This window comes from Dreissena polymorpha, chromosome 1 (assembly GCF_020536995.1).
Source record: "Dreissena polymorpha isolate Duluth1 chromosome 1, UMN_Dpol_1.0, whole genome shotgun sequence".
NCBI lineage: Eukaryota > Metazoa > Mollusca > Bivalvia > Myida > Dreissenidae > Dreissena > Dreissena polymorpha.
The window spans coordinates 18,825,195-18,844,792 of NC_068355.1; the positions used below are offsets into that span (position 1 = coordinate 18,825,195).

Consider the following 19,598-nt stretch of genomic DNA (forward strand, 5'->3'; position numbering starts at 1 on the left):
ATATATGTGAATTAAACCTTAAGTTACTATTAGTGTAAGGTCATTAGTAGTAGCAACAATTATATTCATATAAGAAACAAATATATTTGACAAAATTATTTTTATTTTATCTAATAAACTTTAAATAAAGTTTTACCGATTAATTGTACAAAAAAATATATTCAAAACATATAAATCAGAACATAAATATAAATTTTTAATAAATGAATTACCTCCCTTGATAATAATATTACTACATTACATGTTTAAAATTATATGTAAGCGTTTACTAATAATCAACACTGAAGTAAACTTTTTAAACAAAATGTGTTCACTTTTTTAGCTTTGTTTGAAAAAATTGATTAAACCCATTAAAAACAAATATTTTTTAATGAATTAGCAGTTTCCCATTGTTTATATTTATTAAAATAGGTAGGGGGAGTAACTGGTATAATAATTTCGCATTTATTTTAAATTTCAAGTCAACAATTTTAATAGTATAAACATTGATTAATACTCAGAAATTGAGGACATTTGTCTAAAGATATTGCTTTGTAATTTTATCTGCAGATCAAACTGAAAATTGGCCGATTTTTTAGGTACATTTAACCTACGAAAATGGATAGTTTACATGTCATCATTTTCTGTTCATTAAGTAACATTCACCGATCTAATTCTATTTAAATTTTCATGCTAGGTGAGTTTTGAACCCAGGATTATATATGTGAAGTTTAGTTTCAAGCAGTTGCCTAACACTAAAGAGTTTTCTTAAATAGTCCCAAAAGTGGCCGGAATTACGTACATGACCAGTATACCATGAGGCCTTTTTGGTTCACTTATGCGGCCTTTTTGGTGCGGCCTTTTTGGGAAGGCCTTTTTGGTAAACGGCCTTTTTGGTACTATACCATTCCTTGTGCGAGGGTCGTCTTAAAACTATACAACCAATACAAAATAATTATAACAGTATAACTCTGGTTTGTGAATGCAAATTGACATTTTAGTTGTCCGAAACTTGATAGGATGATTTAAGTACGTAAATTTTAGAATGATAATCATTCACACACTGTGAGAGATGAAAGGCCATCTTAATGCCTGTGTCCGCTGAATATTGAGACATAGATTTTACAGAACGCACGAAACTTGATAAAATCCATCGTATTTTTATGAAAAATATCATTTGTCTAAACAGTAAAAGTGTCAGGAGAAAATGTATGCTCAGACGATTATTCTTGCTCAGACGATAATTCTTACTCAGATAAAAATACTAGTTCAGACGAAAATGCTCTCTCAAACGATAATTCTTACTCAGACAATAATGCTGGCTCAGACGAAAATTATATTTCAGACGATACTGCTGGCTCAGACGAAAATGCTCTTTCAGACGATAATTTTTACTCAGACAATAATGCTGGCTCAGACGATAATGGTTGCTCAGACGAAAATGCTCATAGACGATTATGCTCCCTTATATGATAAGGCTTGCTCAGACGATAATGCTTCCTCTAACGATAATTGCTTAATCAGGCGATAATGCTTGCTCAGACGATTATGCTGGCTTATACAAAAATTCTCTCTCAGACGATAATGTGTGCTCAGAAAATAATGCTTGCTCATACGATAATGCTTCCTCTGACGATATTTCTTGCTCAGACGAGAATTGCCCCTCAGACAATAATGCTTGCTCACATGAGTAGGGGCTTTTGGGACCTACAACACAAATCTGTACATACCGATGGTAAGTCTAAAAAGCGTATTCTCGCAGACCGATCGTATAACCGGAGACCTTCAACCCTGGCACACGATTAGAGGCCATGGCGACACATGAAACGCATTTGGACCTTGCATTAAGATAGGAACCAAAAGTTATGCTGATCAAATTGTCTTAGGTTCAACTGAAAATCCATGGGTTACGCTGACCCTATATAGATACTATATATCCCTTTACCAATTAAATACGTATTTTAACGCATTTGTAGTCCCATAGGAAGTTAAATTTAATTAAATACCTTTCTTACTAAATTCAAGTTTCAATGGCTTCATTTTCATTTACCCATAGTTTCTGATGAGCCGAGTGCGCAAACAGCATAAAACCTTAACAGACTACCGGTACCCGCTATTTGCAGGCTGTATTGGTTATATACTGGTTTCAAAAGCCATTTTCACTTTGCTTCTTATGGGGGAATTTATATAGGATTATTGGGGTCTTTCCTGGGATAGCATATCTAGGTCTGGTAGGGTCAAGGTCAAGTTACTGGCATGTATTCCTTTGCAAAGATTTATGACCTTGCAACATTTGTGTGCAGACTCTTATTAATTCCATTTCAAAAAGTTGAGTTATCGTGGAACTTCTAATTATTGGTATTTTCCTTTAGCTGAATTTCTGGAGGCTGTCCTGAGTTAATCATCTTCAGGTTAAGTTACACAATAACTTTATGATTTATTTCTTGCTCAAACTTTAGATATAATATAAAGTCAACCTTTTGAAATGATATGCACAAAAAATGCTTCTTTACTAGTATATACTTAATATTCTTAACTTACGGGAAATACAATATCTGTATCAATAAATCTGAAACTAAATCCATCACAATCTTCAGAGAGCTTACAGGATGAATTTAAGGCACCCTAGTGTCATTTCTTTAAGGAATGTGTCAGGTAATATGATGAAACACATACAATACAGGATTAAATTTAAATCTGTGGCTCTGTCCTCCAAAAACTGTAATATAATTTTATTTTAAGTATTAATTTTCTGGGGCCATTTCTATGTTAATACTTTTTGGTAGAGTGGATTGACTAATTTAGTGAATTGTTAAATAGTAAGTGTCATTTTTTGGGCATAATTTTGTAGGCATATTTATTTTGTTTCTTTTCATATGTACCTCCTGAAAAACTGTTATACCCATAATTTTATTGAGCATTAAAAAAAGATTTCAAGCTTAAAGTATTTTGTAATTTATCAATGTAAATTAATGTAATCTCTTCTTGTGTTGTGAAGCAGATTTAAAATTGGACCCTATAATCTTGAACCAGTGTATTGATTAAGTAGATTAGTGTTCAATTCTTAGCAAAAAGTCATTTTAGGCGTAATTTTGTGTTTTTCCTGACTTGCCTTTACCCACTTGCATTAACTCTTTGACAGTGCTGGAACCGAATTTTGGAGGCCTTTGAAAACAGTTTGGATCACGATGAGACGCCACAGAGTGTGGGGTCTTATCAGGATCCAAATTGTTTGCTATTCTGATAGTATTCTTTGAAAAAAATCTAAGAAACTGCTAAATTTAGAAATTCAGCAGACGACATTTTAGCTAACAACAAATTTCCCAGCATGAAAAGGGTTAAGCCTAGTTTTCACAGAGGGATGCTCAATTATTCCCGAACCCTGTGTCCAGTGTTCACAGGGATATGCCAGTGGCTTAGATAGAGGTAATGCAGAACAAATTCTTCAGAGGAATTAGGCCTGATAAGGTCCAGTCTTCATCGCTTAATTAAATAAATAGGCCATTAAATTCCCAATACTTCAAGGTTTCTTAATAAAGATTATAATTATATTGCCTGGCTTTCAATGTATAGAGCCATGCCTGACTTTCAATGTATATAGACATGTTGTGTGAAAGTTATTTCATGAGACTTTGATCCTTTCAAAAGTTCAATAGCCACATAAAGCTAATGATTTGCTTACCTTTTACTGGTGAAAACAATTTTAATATCTTGGGACGTTCAAGCAATTAATTTTAACCAACACTTATGACCTATGTGCTATATTTAAAGTGGAATTTAAAAAACAAAAACATTATTTTGCAGGTACCAATCATTTTGATTTTCATTTATTTGTTGCTCTGTGAGCGCAAATTCTATTTTATCTGGCGCTTTCATATATTAACACTTAATTTTCATGGTTATATTTTATCTTCAAATTGTGTTTATTTAAGCACATGGTAGAAAACTTCATTTTATCAATAAATGGTATGAATAAATGTATAGTTTTGCCTAATATTCTTTGAAAAGTACTGTACAATATATTGCAACTATTTTAATTATCCCCACGCTTTTTGAAAAGCGTGGGGATATTGTGGTTTAATATCTCTGCCGTCCGTCTGTCTGTCCGTCCTGGCCACTGTCTCCTCCTACGCTATAAGCACTAGAACCCTGAAACTAACACACATGGTAGCTATGAGCATATGTGCAACCCTGCACTATTTGGAATTTTGATCTGTCCCCTGGGTCAAAAGTTATGGGGGTTGGGGCGGGAACTGGGTCAGAGATTTTCACTCATTTTTTATGTTATTTTACATTAACTTCTTCATTTCTGCACCGATTTACTTCAAATTGATACTGAGCCTCTCTTATGACAATACGGTCAATCTCAACTATGCATGGCCCCATTACCAACCCTGGGGCGCCGCGGCCACATAGGCCACGCCCACCCAAAATTGTCTTTTACTATAATTTCTTCATTTCTACACCGATTCACTTCAAATTGATACTGAACCTCTCTAATGACAATACAGTCAATCTCAGCTATGCATGGCCCCATTACAAACCCTTGGGCACCCCGCCCACATAGGCCACGCCCACATAGGCCATGCCCACCCAAAATTGTCTTTTACCATAATTTCTTCATTTCTACACCAATTCACTTCTAATTGATACTGAACTTCTCTTACGACAATACGGTCAATCTCAACTATGCATGGCACCATTACCAACCCTGGGGAGCCCCTGGGTCAAACATGTGGCGTGGGGATAGGCGTCGGCCTCTGCCGCGCCATTTCTAGTTATTCATTAAAACCTTCACACAACAGCAATATATGAATTATTTTCTTGGTAGTTATGTAATACAAATGATCTTTATCAACACTTTGACAGTTCAGATTGTTAGTTATTGAAATATTTGTCATGTTGCTTCATTAAGATAAGATGATCAAGTTTCAGATAATATTGATACAGAGTATGAAAATATTTTCTTAAACAAGCCTGTTATAAATTCATTAATTGTATTCTATACATGACAAAATGTAGACAAATGTTCAAAAAAATCGATATGATTGTCACCTTTCAATGATTTATGATATTGCAATATTAATATATTGATCATCATTAAAATGCAATGCATTAATAAATGAGCCAATGCAACTAACGAGGTGGCGCTCAGGCCCGGATGTTATTAAAATTCACGGAATTTCTACCGAGTGAGTATACTAAGGTTTTTAGATGGTCGCTTTAGCGACCGTCTAAAGTGCTTAGTGTAAAATTCAGGTCGGTACGGCCTAGGTATGATTAGCCCAATTCCCGCTTACTACGCGCGAAGAAAGAGTTGTATAATTTATGCAAGAGGTTTGAGTTCTCCAATTATGTTTATTCACAAATAGAAAAATTATATTAATATCGTGTTAAATGCAATAGTTTCGAATAGTGTTTTATAGAAAAGAATAAAAAACAATGATCGTATTGTACGTGTCGCAGAGGAGATTGTTTATGAATGATTAAAATAGTCCACTTTCTGCTGCGTCTGCGTGACGTAGTATTTTCGCTCATCTCATTCATAAATCTGAGGCGGCGATAAACAAAGGGGAGTCCGAGTGAGAATAACGCACTAGTATACAGTTACGCTTGTTGATATTCACAGGTCTCAATAAATAATACGTTGACCACGAGTTCAACAATTATAACAGGGATACGATAGACAACATAAAAAATGTTTCATTATCGCTGAAACTGTTAAAAAAACATTTAAATATAACAAGAATATTCTCTAAAAAATGTAGTCTTTCTGTTTTGAAATAAGGTTTGGAATTTTGGTTTCTAAATAACTTAATTCAAAACAAAAGATTAAAGTGTTTTTTACTTTTTAGTCGCATATTTACCGCATTATAATGTGTGTTATAATAGGCAAACCATACATTAGTAAAATTCAATCTGCCTACGCACATAGAAGGAAAGGGTCAATTAGGTGCTGCGTTTCCTTTGCTTACTTCAGTTAGAGGTCAATTCTTTACGTAATAGCAATCACAAGGCCCCGGCTTCAAAGGAATTGCGGAGTGTTCTTACATAATAAATGTCGTAGTCGCATGGTATTTGCGTTTAGCGTCCTATTTGGTCACGTGGTTCTTTTTTGCGGGTGTTTTGGCATTCATGATATGAGGCTATTAATAGATGCGCCTGTCGATAAACAAAGGAAAGTTTACGGGCGATAACAACGCAATAGGTTACGCTCTCACATACAACTCAATGACGTTGCACAGGTCGTATATTGAGAGATTTGGGAAAAAGTTGACGCTTATTTATATTCTCAATTTATAAAACGTTGAACATATGTTCAACAATAACTTCAGCGATATGATAGACAAAAACAAAAAATGTTTCATAATCGCTAAACCCGAATATAACAAACAATTTATAATAATAATACGAATGACCTGTTTCATAACCTCGCTCATGCTACTACAGCGGGTATTTCTGGAAAACGTTCTTTGGTTCTCAACAGATAGCGGCGATCTTTTGTATTTACGGGTGCTAGCAACGCAATAGTAGAAGGTTAGTAGAAGGTTTAGCTTGTTTATATTCACAGTTCTAAATACATAGACAGTTGGATATGAGTTCATCAATTACTACAGGCATACTATAGGCAACCTCGAAAATGCTTTATAATCGCTAAAACCGAAAACAACTAAATATATTTATATATTAAATACATTTATAACAATAAATGTCTTTTAAAAATGTAGTCGGCGTCTACGCTGACTTCGAAATAAAGTTAGCAATTTACTTTTCTAAATAATTAAATACAATTAAACAAAAGTTAAACTATATGTTGTGTTTTTCACTTGTAAGCTGCATATTCACCGCATGAAATGTGTGTTAGCATTGTCAAACCACACATTAGTGTGAGTAAATACAAGAAATATCTTTAAAAAAGATATACGCTGTTGATTGTGGTTTGAGTTTGTGAAAGGCAAAGAGTTCAAAAAATGAGACCAAGGATAGCGAATGTCTTTTTCTGTGCAGTTCTTAGCTGGATCACACGCAATACGGAATGTTACGCAGAGTTTTCGCGGCTTATTTTACATAATTACATATTGCTGGTCATAAACCTATAGATACAAAACAGAAAACCAAATGAAGAATGGAAGTGAAATTTAAACATATGAGTCAACCTGCCACACGCGAAGTATCCGTACATATTTTTAATATTTATACGCGCGTTCTTCGAACAAACCTGTTTTAGTGGTTTGTCGGGCATTGCTTTTTGATTCGATTATTAACAGTATCGAGAATCATCGCGCTCATGCTTAATACATTAGGCAATATGGTAAAAATTCTTGTTAAATTAATTAAAAATAATATTTATCATGGTATTGTTGAAAACACATAAAGACTCAATTATTGACATACCATAATTATATCGCTGAATATCTTCATTTAACATCTTTTGTGGTCTAAAGAAAATCTCATTTCACATAGTTTACGGATAGGGTCTATATTATATAACAAACTGGCCACGAACTCAGGTCAGCACATAAGCGTCTTCGGACGCAGCGATGACCTGTAAATAAACCCTGATAACATGCGGGTTGAAATGCAATGAATTAAAGTGAGGCCATGCTTCCACTGCTTTTTATACTTTTACATGTTAACATGTTGATAGGAATATGAAAGTCAGTACTAAAATGAGAACATAGCCTTTAAGTAAAAACGCTGTTGCCTCTGAAAATAAAAGGTGGACGCACAAACTGTATTGATGTCGAGATTGAGTGTAAAATTGTTCTATCTATTAAGCCTTTTCATTAGAGATAAAATTGTTTCATGCTGAACACGCAGTAAAACAGTGTTACATAGACGCGGACGTATTTCCAATGTTCTGATGGTATGCTCATATCAGCCTATGGGATAACTGAAGTGTATTCATTCTGAACTATAGCCGCGGGAAATTTTATTTGAATTTTATTGGACAGTTACAAAGGTCAGGTAAGGTGAAAAGCTGGCGTATACAGCTAACGCCGAAAAAAATATACTACAGGAGAGCAATTTATATGTGTCCTCATATGCCTTGTTATGAGTATCTTTCTTCACTATCGAAATATATCGTATGTTTATATTTGATTTAAACGCAGTTTTCCTTTCGACACATTTAAATTACACGTCAATAGCGCCGTCATGCGAAAATGGGTCTTATGCGTTTTGGCAAGCGTTTGTTAAACCCAACATGTGCTCTTGCGCAGTCAGGCCATAGGCGATGCTGTTCGCTTTAAAATCACTCAATATGTTATGTTTCTCCTTACCAGAGGGAGGGATAGCTGAGTGGGCTATTTATATGATGGGCGCATATGGAATAAGACCCATTTTCGCATGACGAGGGTCATTACAAATCTCATTGCGAATTGAAAATGCCACATTTAAGAACAATGCTTTTTGATACAAAATTTAATTCAAAATAGCAAACTTGTTAATAATGGCAGCCTATCCACACATTAAGGAATGATTTACAGACGTGCTGACCAAGTACGGCAAACATTGTGGCATAATAATTAAACGATTTTCTCTTATCGTGACACTATACTATTTCGCTAATGATTGTTTTCTCATCTTGGAGGCGAAAGTGAAATTCTGCGAGATGGATTGTAACGTGTAATTGTAACAGGGCCACAATTTGTGTCGTTTGAGCATACAGAGAGTAGTCCGAAATTCCTTACACTGAACAGTGCTACATCCTTTGAATTGAGCACATACGCAGTGATGTAGCAAAAGAGGTTGTATCTCGAATCAGCTTATTAAATATTCGAAAATATTCATGCGTGTCTTTTGGCGTTATGTAAAAGTCACTAAGATGAAAACTGAAACAGCTTCGCCTAAAAGCGCATTAGTGCTCTATACCTATGTTTATGTTAGCGTTGTTGACACCGTGTGAACTGCTCGGGTAACAAGTAAAGCATAAACAGCAATGTTTATATACTTTTATTCCTCCATATACAAGATACGAAGATTATTGTATATTTTGAATTTGTATATGGTGTCAAAAATCAAAAGTTTTGTACACGGAACTTTCATTATGAATTTATATTCTTGGTGAGATAGTCATTTGATATTAGAAAAAATATTCCTTTAATATGATGGTGACTGCAAATTTTCTTTATATTAAGTTCTCATTACCATTTTCATCATACTTTCTATGCTTTCAGAACTTCTAAAAAGCATGCTGTTTTTATTTTGTCTTAGTTATTTCTATGAAATAATAATGATGATAAAAAGTGCACACAAAACTCGACCCGTGCGCTATGACACACACTTTATAAAGTTGAATGGCGTGTGTTCATTTAAATTTTGCGATTGATTTTGAAAAATGAATTGTGTGTTAAATTATGCAATAGCGAGCATCTTCAGTGCCTTCAGCGCTTTGATTATATGTTTTTTTCGGCGTAGCTGTTTAAATCACTTTTGACCTTAGATGACCTTCATTCATGAAAGTTCCCCAATGAATAAATCCGAATTGTGCATTGGCTAATAATACAAAAATCACCGTAAACATTGGATGCATATCAGTCAAACTGAAATATGAATATATTGTAAATTACATGTAAATTACAATAAATTAAAAACTGTCATGATACAAAACATCCTCTAAACATTACATTGAAACGTTTCTTCTTAGTTTACGAAGCAGTATAGCATTAATCACATGTCTCTACAATTAAAATAAGCTATTGTTTACATGCCTTAGCGGTCACACTTAAAACTACAAAAACAGGCTAGATTGCACTAAAGTTTACCGGTACGCAGTTGTTTACCACTATTGACGAAGCGGGGGTATGGGGACGGTAGCCCCAGATACTAAGGAAATATATAGGTGTTGGAAATATATCTGTCTTTGATTTATTCTAATCCATATTTGCGTTTATAAGTGTAAATATGTTTCTTTGTACTTTGTTTTGTTCATTTTTAAAATAAAGTTCTGTCTTTCTGCAAAAAAATTGTATCATTTATCATGATGCTTGCAATATTGAGTCTTTTATGTTTACAAATTCTACTAACATCTTTACACATTATAACACATCATCGTTTATTTCATTCCAACATTATGTTCATAGTATTTCAGTGGCGAATATGTTTTCTTTTCCTATTGAAACTAATGTATTACTCATTCAATTATGAAAACCTAGTCATTACAATGCTTATTGACAATAAAACATACAATTTCACCTCTTCTTGTTCTTCATTTCTTTTTTGTTAATACAGTAAAATATATTATCTTATTATAACTCACTCCTTTCATTAAAATACATGGTTGCTTCATTACGTCTCCTTTTAATGGTCACAAATATTACATCATCAACATCGTATATCTTTTTAAAGATATTCCTTGTTTCAGCATATTTCGCATAATTATGAAAATCGGGCAATTGTTACACGCGGTTCATGTAATTAGCAATTTAATTGGCTAGGAATGTGTTTGTCACTCAGGCAAAATACATCAATTTGCTTTAAAAACTTTACCATGCCACAACTTATAAAGGTCCTCACTTTTCAAAATGTGCTGTGATTGTATGTTTCTGTACACTTGTGGATGAATTTATCCTCGCTGAATCGCACTACATTTGTTCGATTTTTTAAATAATGCGAAATATGTTGAAAAAAAACCATATAAAACCTTCTCACCCTGAAAAATTATCTATGAAATTTCAATTATCTTGTCCATGGCGCCACCTTTGAAATAGCATAATGGCTCATTTATTAAATTGAATCTCAAAAAAGAGATTGCGCACGTGATTAACAGCCGTGGTATATCACAATATAAAAATATTGATTATCATTAAACAAGTGCAATGCTATATTGCAATATTAATATATTGATTATCATTTAAACAAGTGCAATGCTATATTGCAATATTAATATATTGATAATCATTAAACAAGTGCAATGCTATATTGCAATATTAATATATTGGTTATCATTTAAACAGGTGCAATGCTATATTGCAATATTAAAATATTGATTATCATTAAACAAGTGCAATGCTATATTGCAATATTAATATATTGATTATCATTAAACAAGTACAATGCCATATTGCAATATTAATATATTGATTATCATTTTAAACGCAATGATATGTTATATTACAATATTAATATAATCATAATCATTTTGTAAAATATTTGTTTCTAAGATGCGCAGTTCAAATTGGATTCTACATGTAGCCATTACTTTCAACACATCCATGTTGACACTGATCCTTTAAAATGTGAGTACATGGAATGAAATATGATATTAATTGGAATATAATTGTACTGCTGATTTATGTGCATCTTCAATGGTATCAAATGTAGATTAAATACAAGGATTACCTGCAAACATATATCTAGGTCGATGATATGGGCTGGGCGTTAGATTGTTATCTCTTCTGACCAGTTATTCAATCTTTATATTTTAAACAAATCTGTATATCAATTGTATGCCTAAAATGTGATTTAGTTGGAGACAAAATATTCAGATTAGCAAAAACAATAATAATACTGATATGTCTACGGTTAAAGAATGAAAACACTTAATTGCCATGGGTAATGTGTTCAGTGCTCCAGCTAGGATTTGAAAAGTGCAAGGGGGGGGGGCAATTTTTTTGTAAAGGGCACTTTCAACTCTGGAGTGCTTCCTGCTGCATATTAATTTATATGTTATGAACAATTGTTAGAATATATTGTTCCCATTATTACTAATCTATTCCTAGCTGGAGCACTGTGTAAAAGGTATCTTAAAATTATCTTTTGTTGCATCAGTTGCAATCAGTTGAAATTTAACAAATTTGAATACGCCTTTTGTACATAATTAAAAAAAAAGTATCATAACATATACCTATGATATATTTAATTACTATATAAACATCTTTACATTTACAAAATATTTGAGGTAAAGCAAATTATCTCATTTAAATTCTTTTTACATGTCACTCAGAGGTCATGAAAACATAGGTTTATATTCAATTCATGTTTATTACAAACTTTGCAAAAACATACTTTTGAACATGACACACTTCATCAATTTTTGTTACAGTGTATTACAAATGGCAAAAATAAATGACCATTAAATGAGCAAAAAGGTGTTTGGAAATAGGAAATGTCTGAGTTAACTTACCAGCAAATTGATGGCAAGGGATGTTGGTACAGCCATTAATGTCAGTTAAAAGAGTGGTCAGAGAACCAAAACAGGTGTGTTGTTTTTTGCCTGAAGTGTTTTTTATAAATCATGCCAAATGAACCATCTGAAGCCTGTATGTATTAAGCCAGAGATTAGATTGTCAGCTCAATTTAATAACACAATATATTATTTGCATCATGTTCAATGAGGGTTTTGAACTTGGAATGTTACAAATGAAGTAGGGTGTAAAAACTAAAAAGTTATGTGTTTCCACTAACGTTTGGTGGCAATCCTAAGCTATTGTTGATTTTCCAGGTTGCAGAGTTTGAAATAATTTTTGCTGCATTTGATCATATTCATTACATTAATTTTAAATTAACTAAAATAACCCAAGAAAAATGCTTAAAAGCGATTATGATTAGATTTTTACATGCCATTGTATATACTTATAAAATTGGGAATCTTAAAAAAGTGAACAACACAAAAAGTGAAGGTGACCTACTAACACATTTGTTTGGCCATCTTAATGGAAACAAATGAGTTTTTTAGTCTAATGTTGTGTTAATTAAGTCCTCATGCCTACAAACATTCTCATATTCACATGTTTTCTAACCTAAAATATTTGGTTACTGAAACATTATTTCAGTTAGGATACTAGATCCTTATATTTGTTGGTTTCTAGATTTAATTGATATTTCTCCTTTTATTTTTTATGTTTCTGGCTTGTTCAACAGTTAACTGACAGTTAACATCTTAATTCTAATAAATACTCACTCTTTGATTAACATGCTTTGTTAGGTATAATAAAATGCATGTGTGACAAAATAATAGTGCCTCTCATTTTTCGTCTTCCCAGGGCTAAGTGACTTAATGAATAAAATGATGTACTTAATGTATCTATTTATTTATTAAACATTCAGGTAACTTGCCATGAAAAAACTGAGAAATCTTCCTTTATCTTACCATAAATATTTATTTGAATAGGTACAGTTATATTAAAAGTAAATTAACGTTATGCAATTATTTTAACACTGGACGTTTTAACAGTGGATACTTATGTGTTGTGTAAAAAATGCAGAATGTAAGGCTTTGAGATAGAGCTCATTATACAACTTCTAATTGTCTCTCATTATACAACTTCTAATTGTCTCTCAATTCAATTGTTGCCATTGTATTAAAAAAGATCTGTACTGCATTTTGAATTACGCAGTACTTTTACAACATCTTTGTACATGCTATGTTTAGACAATTGCAGGGGTGCAGGGGGCCTATTGTAAAGTGTTAACAGTCTTTCATATATATAGTGACTGCTGGATAAAAGGTTATTAATTGTCTATAGTTGTAATTCATCATTGATAAATTCGCTTCACAGAATCTTGGACATTAGTTTCTGTCTACTTGTGTTTGTCAATGTTATTGACCATGTGATGCTTGGTCCATTTAATGGGACAAAGGACTCTGGTCAGAGCTAAGAGAGTTGACCACACAATATTGATCCCTTCTTTATTGCCTTTCTGATTTCAATTATGGCCGATTTCATGTTGCGCTTGCATAATTGTGTAGTTCATCATACCCGTAGCCAGGTGGGGTGCGTTGGGTGCGTTCGCACCCAATCTTTTTTGACGAATAAAAAAAATGTACTATAAGTTGCAACCAACTTCATTTGACGCAAAAACGGTTATTTATTTTTTCCAGGAACCCAGTAAGTCTTCGTACTTAAGCGTTAAAATAATGTTGTATTCAATATGCAACTGACAGGTCACCATATAATTAATTTCTCGATTAAGTCATTCCCAAGATAGCGCGTGATTTTTATTTACAATTTTTAACCATTCAATTGTTGAAATCAACAGCAGTTTTGACAGCAAAATTTGAGAAGATCTAGGAAGCTGGTCCCCGCAAAATGGAATTGGAATCTTTGTTATAAATGGATATTTGTTTTCTGTATAAAGCATAATTATTAACCTGGCACTCTTATCCGTATGAAATTGATACTTATTTATAGATATTTGATACTAAATGATTGTTTTGTAACTTATGTCATCGTTATTAATGTCTGTTAAGCCACGCCCCTTTTTAAACTTAAATATAATATTGATTATTTATATACAATGCGATATGTTTTTTGGGATGCAGCTTTGGGTGGTATTTATCATTTCAGTAACAGGGTCTAGTTATTTCTAATGAGCTGCTTACTGTAAAAACAGTCAGCACTGGATAATCAGGACTGACACTTTCATCGTTTATGGAATTTTTGTTTAAAGGAGGTCTCTTCTAAACAAAGAATGCAGTGTAGCCAGAAAGTGTCAGCCCTGATAAGCCTGTGTTACATGCATTAAGCCCTGTTGTCCCAGACTGAAGCTCTATGTATTCTCTCCTCTTGTTCAGGATGTTGAAGTGAACACTGTGCAGCTCAAGAAACACGGTCAGGATGTCCTGGTACTGGAAAAGATTCCCTCCAACATGCAGGCTGCAGACGGCACCCTCACGTCACACTACAAGTAACATGTGCTTTCCATTACCAACTGACATTTCCTTAGGGGTTCATAGCATAGCGATGCCACAGTGCCATATCATTTTCATATTCTTATTGTTTCTAGTTGTCATTGGTAAAAGATAAGTGGCTGAGAGATGCAAACAGATACAAAAAAATGAAGAAATGTTGTCAGTGTGTTTGTCTTGGCACTTTGTAGGGTGAGATCAAATCTGGGTAATTTGTTGTATCCAAAAACTAGGTCACCATTTTAAAATTAACCTTCTTAGCACTCCAGAGGCCAAATTTATGTCTCAATATTGATTTTAACCTTGCCAGAATGTTTGTTTAGACAACATCTCGGAGGAATTTTGCATCTGGGACACTTGCATCCAAAAACAGGTCAGATCCAAGGAAAAACTTGTTACCTCTTAAAAAAAATGATCTTGATCTTTATAAAACTTGTTTAGAATGTTCAGTTTGGCAATACCAAGGCTGTTCAAATCTTGGTATTGTGCACAAAAACTAAGGTCACCTGGTCAAATCTTGTATTCTCTCTAGGGACAACATGTATTACTCGAGAGTGATGAAACTTGGTCGAATTGTTATCTTGACAATATCTAGGCCAAGTTTGTATTTAGGTAAGATGCGTCTCAAACTAAGTCTCCAGGTCAAATTCTTAAAAAACTTGTTTCCTCTCTAGAGGCCACATTTATGACTCGTGCTTGATGAAACTCGGTCAGAATGTTTATCATGACAATATGAAGGCCAAGTTTGAATTTTGGTCAAGTTTAGTAAAAAACTAGATCCACTGGTCATGTGGTGAGCAATTGGTGTCCTTGAGCACAGGTTAGCGTTGAAAGGTAACAATGGCCCTATTGTTACCTTAATTGTCAGTAAAAATGTGTTGTATTTGAATTCAACATTTTTGCTTAATTAGCTTAATTTAATTTTAGTCTTTGCCATAGCTGTGTTTTCATAAAGAAAAGGATGGCAATGTGTATAGATGTGATATTTACTTCAGTTGCTTTGGTTACTACTATCCCCCTATTGACTACGGTTGCTATGTTACAGGTACTCAGTGATGGCTGGTACACCAGAAAAGATGCTTGAACATCTCCTGGATAGTCGCCTGGACAACAAGAATGAGACTGAGATAGGTAAGGAACCAGTATTAATTGTGCTGCGTTCTGGAAAAATGGGGCTTAATGCATGTGCGTGTTGTTGTCACATGTTAGCCTGTGCAGTCTGGACAAGCTAATCAGGGAGGACATTCTAAGCTTTATGGTTATTTTCATTAAAATGAAGTCTTATCTTAGCGAAAATCTAGTTACAGCCAGAAGTGCTATCCCAGATTAGCCGGTGTGAACTGATCAAACTAATCTGGGACGACACACAATGCACATTCATTAAGCCCAGTTTTCTGAGAACAAGGCTAAATTGTGTGACAAATATTTGAGTCGTGTTCTGATAAAACTGGGAATATGCATGTGCGTTAAATGTCGTCCCAGAAAACTGGGCATATTGCATGTGCGTAAACTGTTGTCCCAGATTAACTTGTGCAGCCCACACAGGCTAATCAGGGACGACACTTTCCTCTTTTATGACATTTTTCGTTTCAATGAAGTCTCTTCTAAGCACAAATCCAATTTAGGTGGAAAGTGTCGTCCCTGATTAGCCTGTGCGGACTGCACAGGCTAATCTGGGACAACACTTTGCGCACATGCATTATGCCCAGTTTTCTCAGAACGCGACTCATATTGTTTTAACAGTTAATTACATATTTAAGTCTATAATATTCACTTTTATATGTCTTGAAAACATAAAATAAAAGGTTTAAATATTGTTTTTATGTCAAAATATTTATCATCCAGTTTAATATAAGCTTTTATTTGAGTTGCTTGAAATAAAAGGCAATTTTGAAAAGTGTTAGAAATGGGCATATATGTTTAAAGTTATGTTTGTAAAGAATCTACAACTGTACAGGGTATGTTGATTACTTAGATTATGTATTTAACATACTGATGACTGAAAAACTGCCAAATATGATAAGTGTATTATGACTTTGAAACAAGTTTCTTTATATGTTAATGGCAGATTTTGAATATATATTCTATGGAAAACATTTATAATGGCTTTTTGCAGAACTTAAAAAAAAGCCTTGTTTAGGGAAATGTTTTTGAATGCATGTGCGTTAAGTTATATATCGTCCAGGTAAGCCTGTGCAGTATGCACAGGCCAACCTGGGACGACAATTTTTGCTTCTATGGTATTTTTAGCTCACCTGAGCACAATGTGCTCATGGTCAGCTTTTGAGATCGCCTTTTGTCTGTCGTGTGGTGTCAACATTTGCCTTGTTAACACTCTAGAGGCCACATTTATTGTCCATTTTTCACGAAATTCGGTCAGAAGATTGGTTTCAATGATATCTTGGATGAATTCGAAAATGTTTTCTTGAAAAACATGGCTGCCAAGGGGCGGGGCATTTTTCCTTATATGGCTATATATGGCTAAAGTAAAATCTTGTTAACACTCTAGAGGCCTCATTTATTGTCCATTTTCATGAAACTTGGTCAGAAGATTCATCCCAATAATATCTTGCACGAGTTTAAAAATGATGCCCATTGGTTGAAAAACATGGCTGCCAAGGGGGCGGGGCATTTTGTCCTTATATGGCTATAGTAAAATCTTGTTAGCACTATAGAGGCCACATTAATTTTCCAATCTTCATGAAACTTGGTCAGAAGATTTGTGCCAAGGATATCTTGGATGAGTTCGAAAATGGTTTTGGTTGCTTTTAAAATATGGCCACCAGGGAGCGGGGCATTTTTCCTTATATGGCTATATATGGCTTTAGTAAAACCTTGATAACACTTTAGAGGCCACATTTATTGTCAAATCTTCATGCAATTTGGTCAGAAGATTGGTCTCAATGATATCTTAGATGAGTTCGAAAATGGTTACGTTTGCTTGAAAAACATGTCTGCCAATGGGCTTGGCAATTTTCCTTATATGGCTATATATGGCTTGAGTTAAATCTTGTTAACACTCTAGAGGCCACATTTATTGTCCGATGTTCATGAAACTTGGTCAGAAGATTCATCCCAATAATATCTTGGACAAGTTCAAAAATCATGCTGGTTGGTTGAAAAACATAGCTTTCAGGGTGCGGGGCATTTTTCCTTATATGGCTATAGTAAAACCTTGTTAACACTCTAGAGGCGACATTTATTGTCAGATCTTCATGAAACTTGGTCAGAAGACTTGGCATAATGATATCTTGGATGAGTTTGAAAATGGTTTTGGTTGCTTTAAAGATATTGCCACCAGGGTACGGGGCATTGTTTCTAATATGGCTATATATGGCTATAGTAAAACCTTATTAAAACTCTAGAGGCCACATTTATTGTCCGATCATCATGAAAATTGGTCAGACGATTTGTCCCAATGATATCTTGGATGAGTTTGAAAATGGTTCTGGTTGGTAGAAAAACATGGCCGCCAAAGGGGCGTGACATTTTTCCCAATATAGCTATAGTAAAACCTTGTTAATATTCTAGAAGCCATATTCATTGTCTGATCATCATGAAAGTTAGTCAGAAGATTTGCCCCAATGATATCTTGGACAAGTTCGAAAATGGGTCCAGTTGCTTGAAAAATGTGGCCACCAGGGGGCGAGGCATTTTTCCATATATGGCTTATGAATCTTCATGAAACTTTGTCAGATTATTTGTTTAAATGATATCTTGGATGTGTATGAAAATAGTTCTGGTCTGTTGAAATACGTGACTGCCAGTGTGTTCACTAGTCATGAAAGTTGGTTAGAACATTTGTTATAATGACATCTTGGGCTGCACAGAACAGGTCAGTACCTTTGAATCTCAGGTGAGCAACGTTGGGCCTTTCAGGCCCTCTTGTTTGTTTAAAGGGAGGAATCTGCTTTGCAAAAATCCTATTTCACTAGAAATTTTCGTCCCTGATTAGCTTTTGCGGACTGCACAGGCTAATCCGGGATGACACTTAACACACATGCATTGAACCCCATTGATCCTGAACGGACTGAAATGTTTAATAAGTTACGGTACATGAATACATGTTCACTGCTTGCAGATGGTTTCCTTAAAGACTTCCTGCTCACACATGTCATCTTCATGCCGTGTAACCACCTCTGTCCTGTCCTGCTCTCACAGAATCCTTCTAGCAATCAGCTTACACCTAGAGGCATATGAGCCTATCCTCATATAAGTTAGCATACAGCTAGGCCCTTCTAGCAATCAGCTTACAGCTAGAGGCATATGAGCCTATCCTTATATCAATCTGCATACATCTAGGCCCTTCTAGCAATCAGCTTACAGTTAGAGGCATATGGGCCTATCCTTTATCAATCAGCATACATCTAGGCCCTTCTAGCAATCAGCTTACAGCAAGAGGCATATGAGCCTATCCTTATATCAATCAGCATACATCTAGGCCCTTCTAGCAATCAGCTTACAGCTAGAGGCCTATGAGCCTATCCTTATATCAATCAGCATACATCTAGGCCCTTCTAGCAATCAGCATTATAGCTGCAGCTCTGTCATCCAAATGGCAACTGCTTGGCCGAATGAGACATTGTTGAACGTGCCTAGTGACCACTATGTTACTACATGGTATTACCTAGGCCTCACTGACAGCTTTAGTCTATATCTTGTCTGTAATGAAATATGGTAGTGTAGCAAAAACAATGTTCTTGAAAATACAACACACAATTGTCGTCGTACTTGCGTTTCAGAATATACAAAAATGCAATCAGTCTCTTTTGTTGACAATATTGCTTTGAAGAAATTTGTTTTACATAGTCCTAATAACTTTAGCGGAAGGTTGTTGTTATTCTTGGACACTGCAAAAATGTGTTTCTGTAGTTTCTGTTTTTAAGTTTTTGATAAAGTAATCAAATTTATTTTCTGTTAGAATTCCAATCTATTTTCTTATCTTCCACCACTACCATTATTTTTGTTGGTCCTTAACTCGTCCAAG

At 34.4% G+C, this 19,598-nt stretch overlaps 1 protein-coding gene across 1 annotated transcript; it reads left to right on the top strand.

Moving 5' to 3' along the window:
- Positions 1-899: 899 nt before the first annotated feature.
- Positions 900-18,866, top strand: LOC127873106 (rap guanine nucleotide exchange factor 5-like). The gene is made up of 4 exons (XM_052416733.1): positions 900-1,008; positions 14,498-14,610; positions 15,657-15,742; positions 18,693-18,866. Exons 2-4 carry the CDS (start codon positions 14,573-14,575, stop codon positions 18,809-18,811), a joined length of 243 nt encoding a protein of 80 aa, XP_052272693.1. The 5' UTR covers positions 900-1,008; positions 14,498-14,572; the 3' UTR covers positions 18,812-18,866.
- The last annotated feature ends 732 nt before the right edge of the window (positions 18,867-19,598 follow it).

Bases quoted from the DNA above. Each gene is read 5' to 3' on its own strand.
- LOC127873106 (XM_052416733.1), top strand. From the start codon at position 14,573: ATGCAGGCTGCAGACGGCACCCTCACGTCACACTACAA. The intron at 14,611-15,656 runs GTAACATGTGCT...GCTATGTTACAG, and splicing joins ACCCTCACGTCACACTACAA to GTACTCAGTGATGGCTGGTA. The intron at 15,743-18,692 runs GTAAGGAACCAG...CACTGCTTGCAG, and splicing joins CAAGAATGAGACTGAGATAG to ATGGTTTCCTTAAAGACTTC.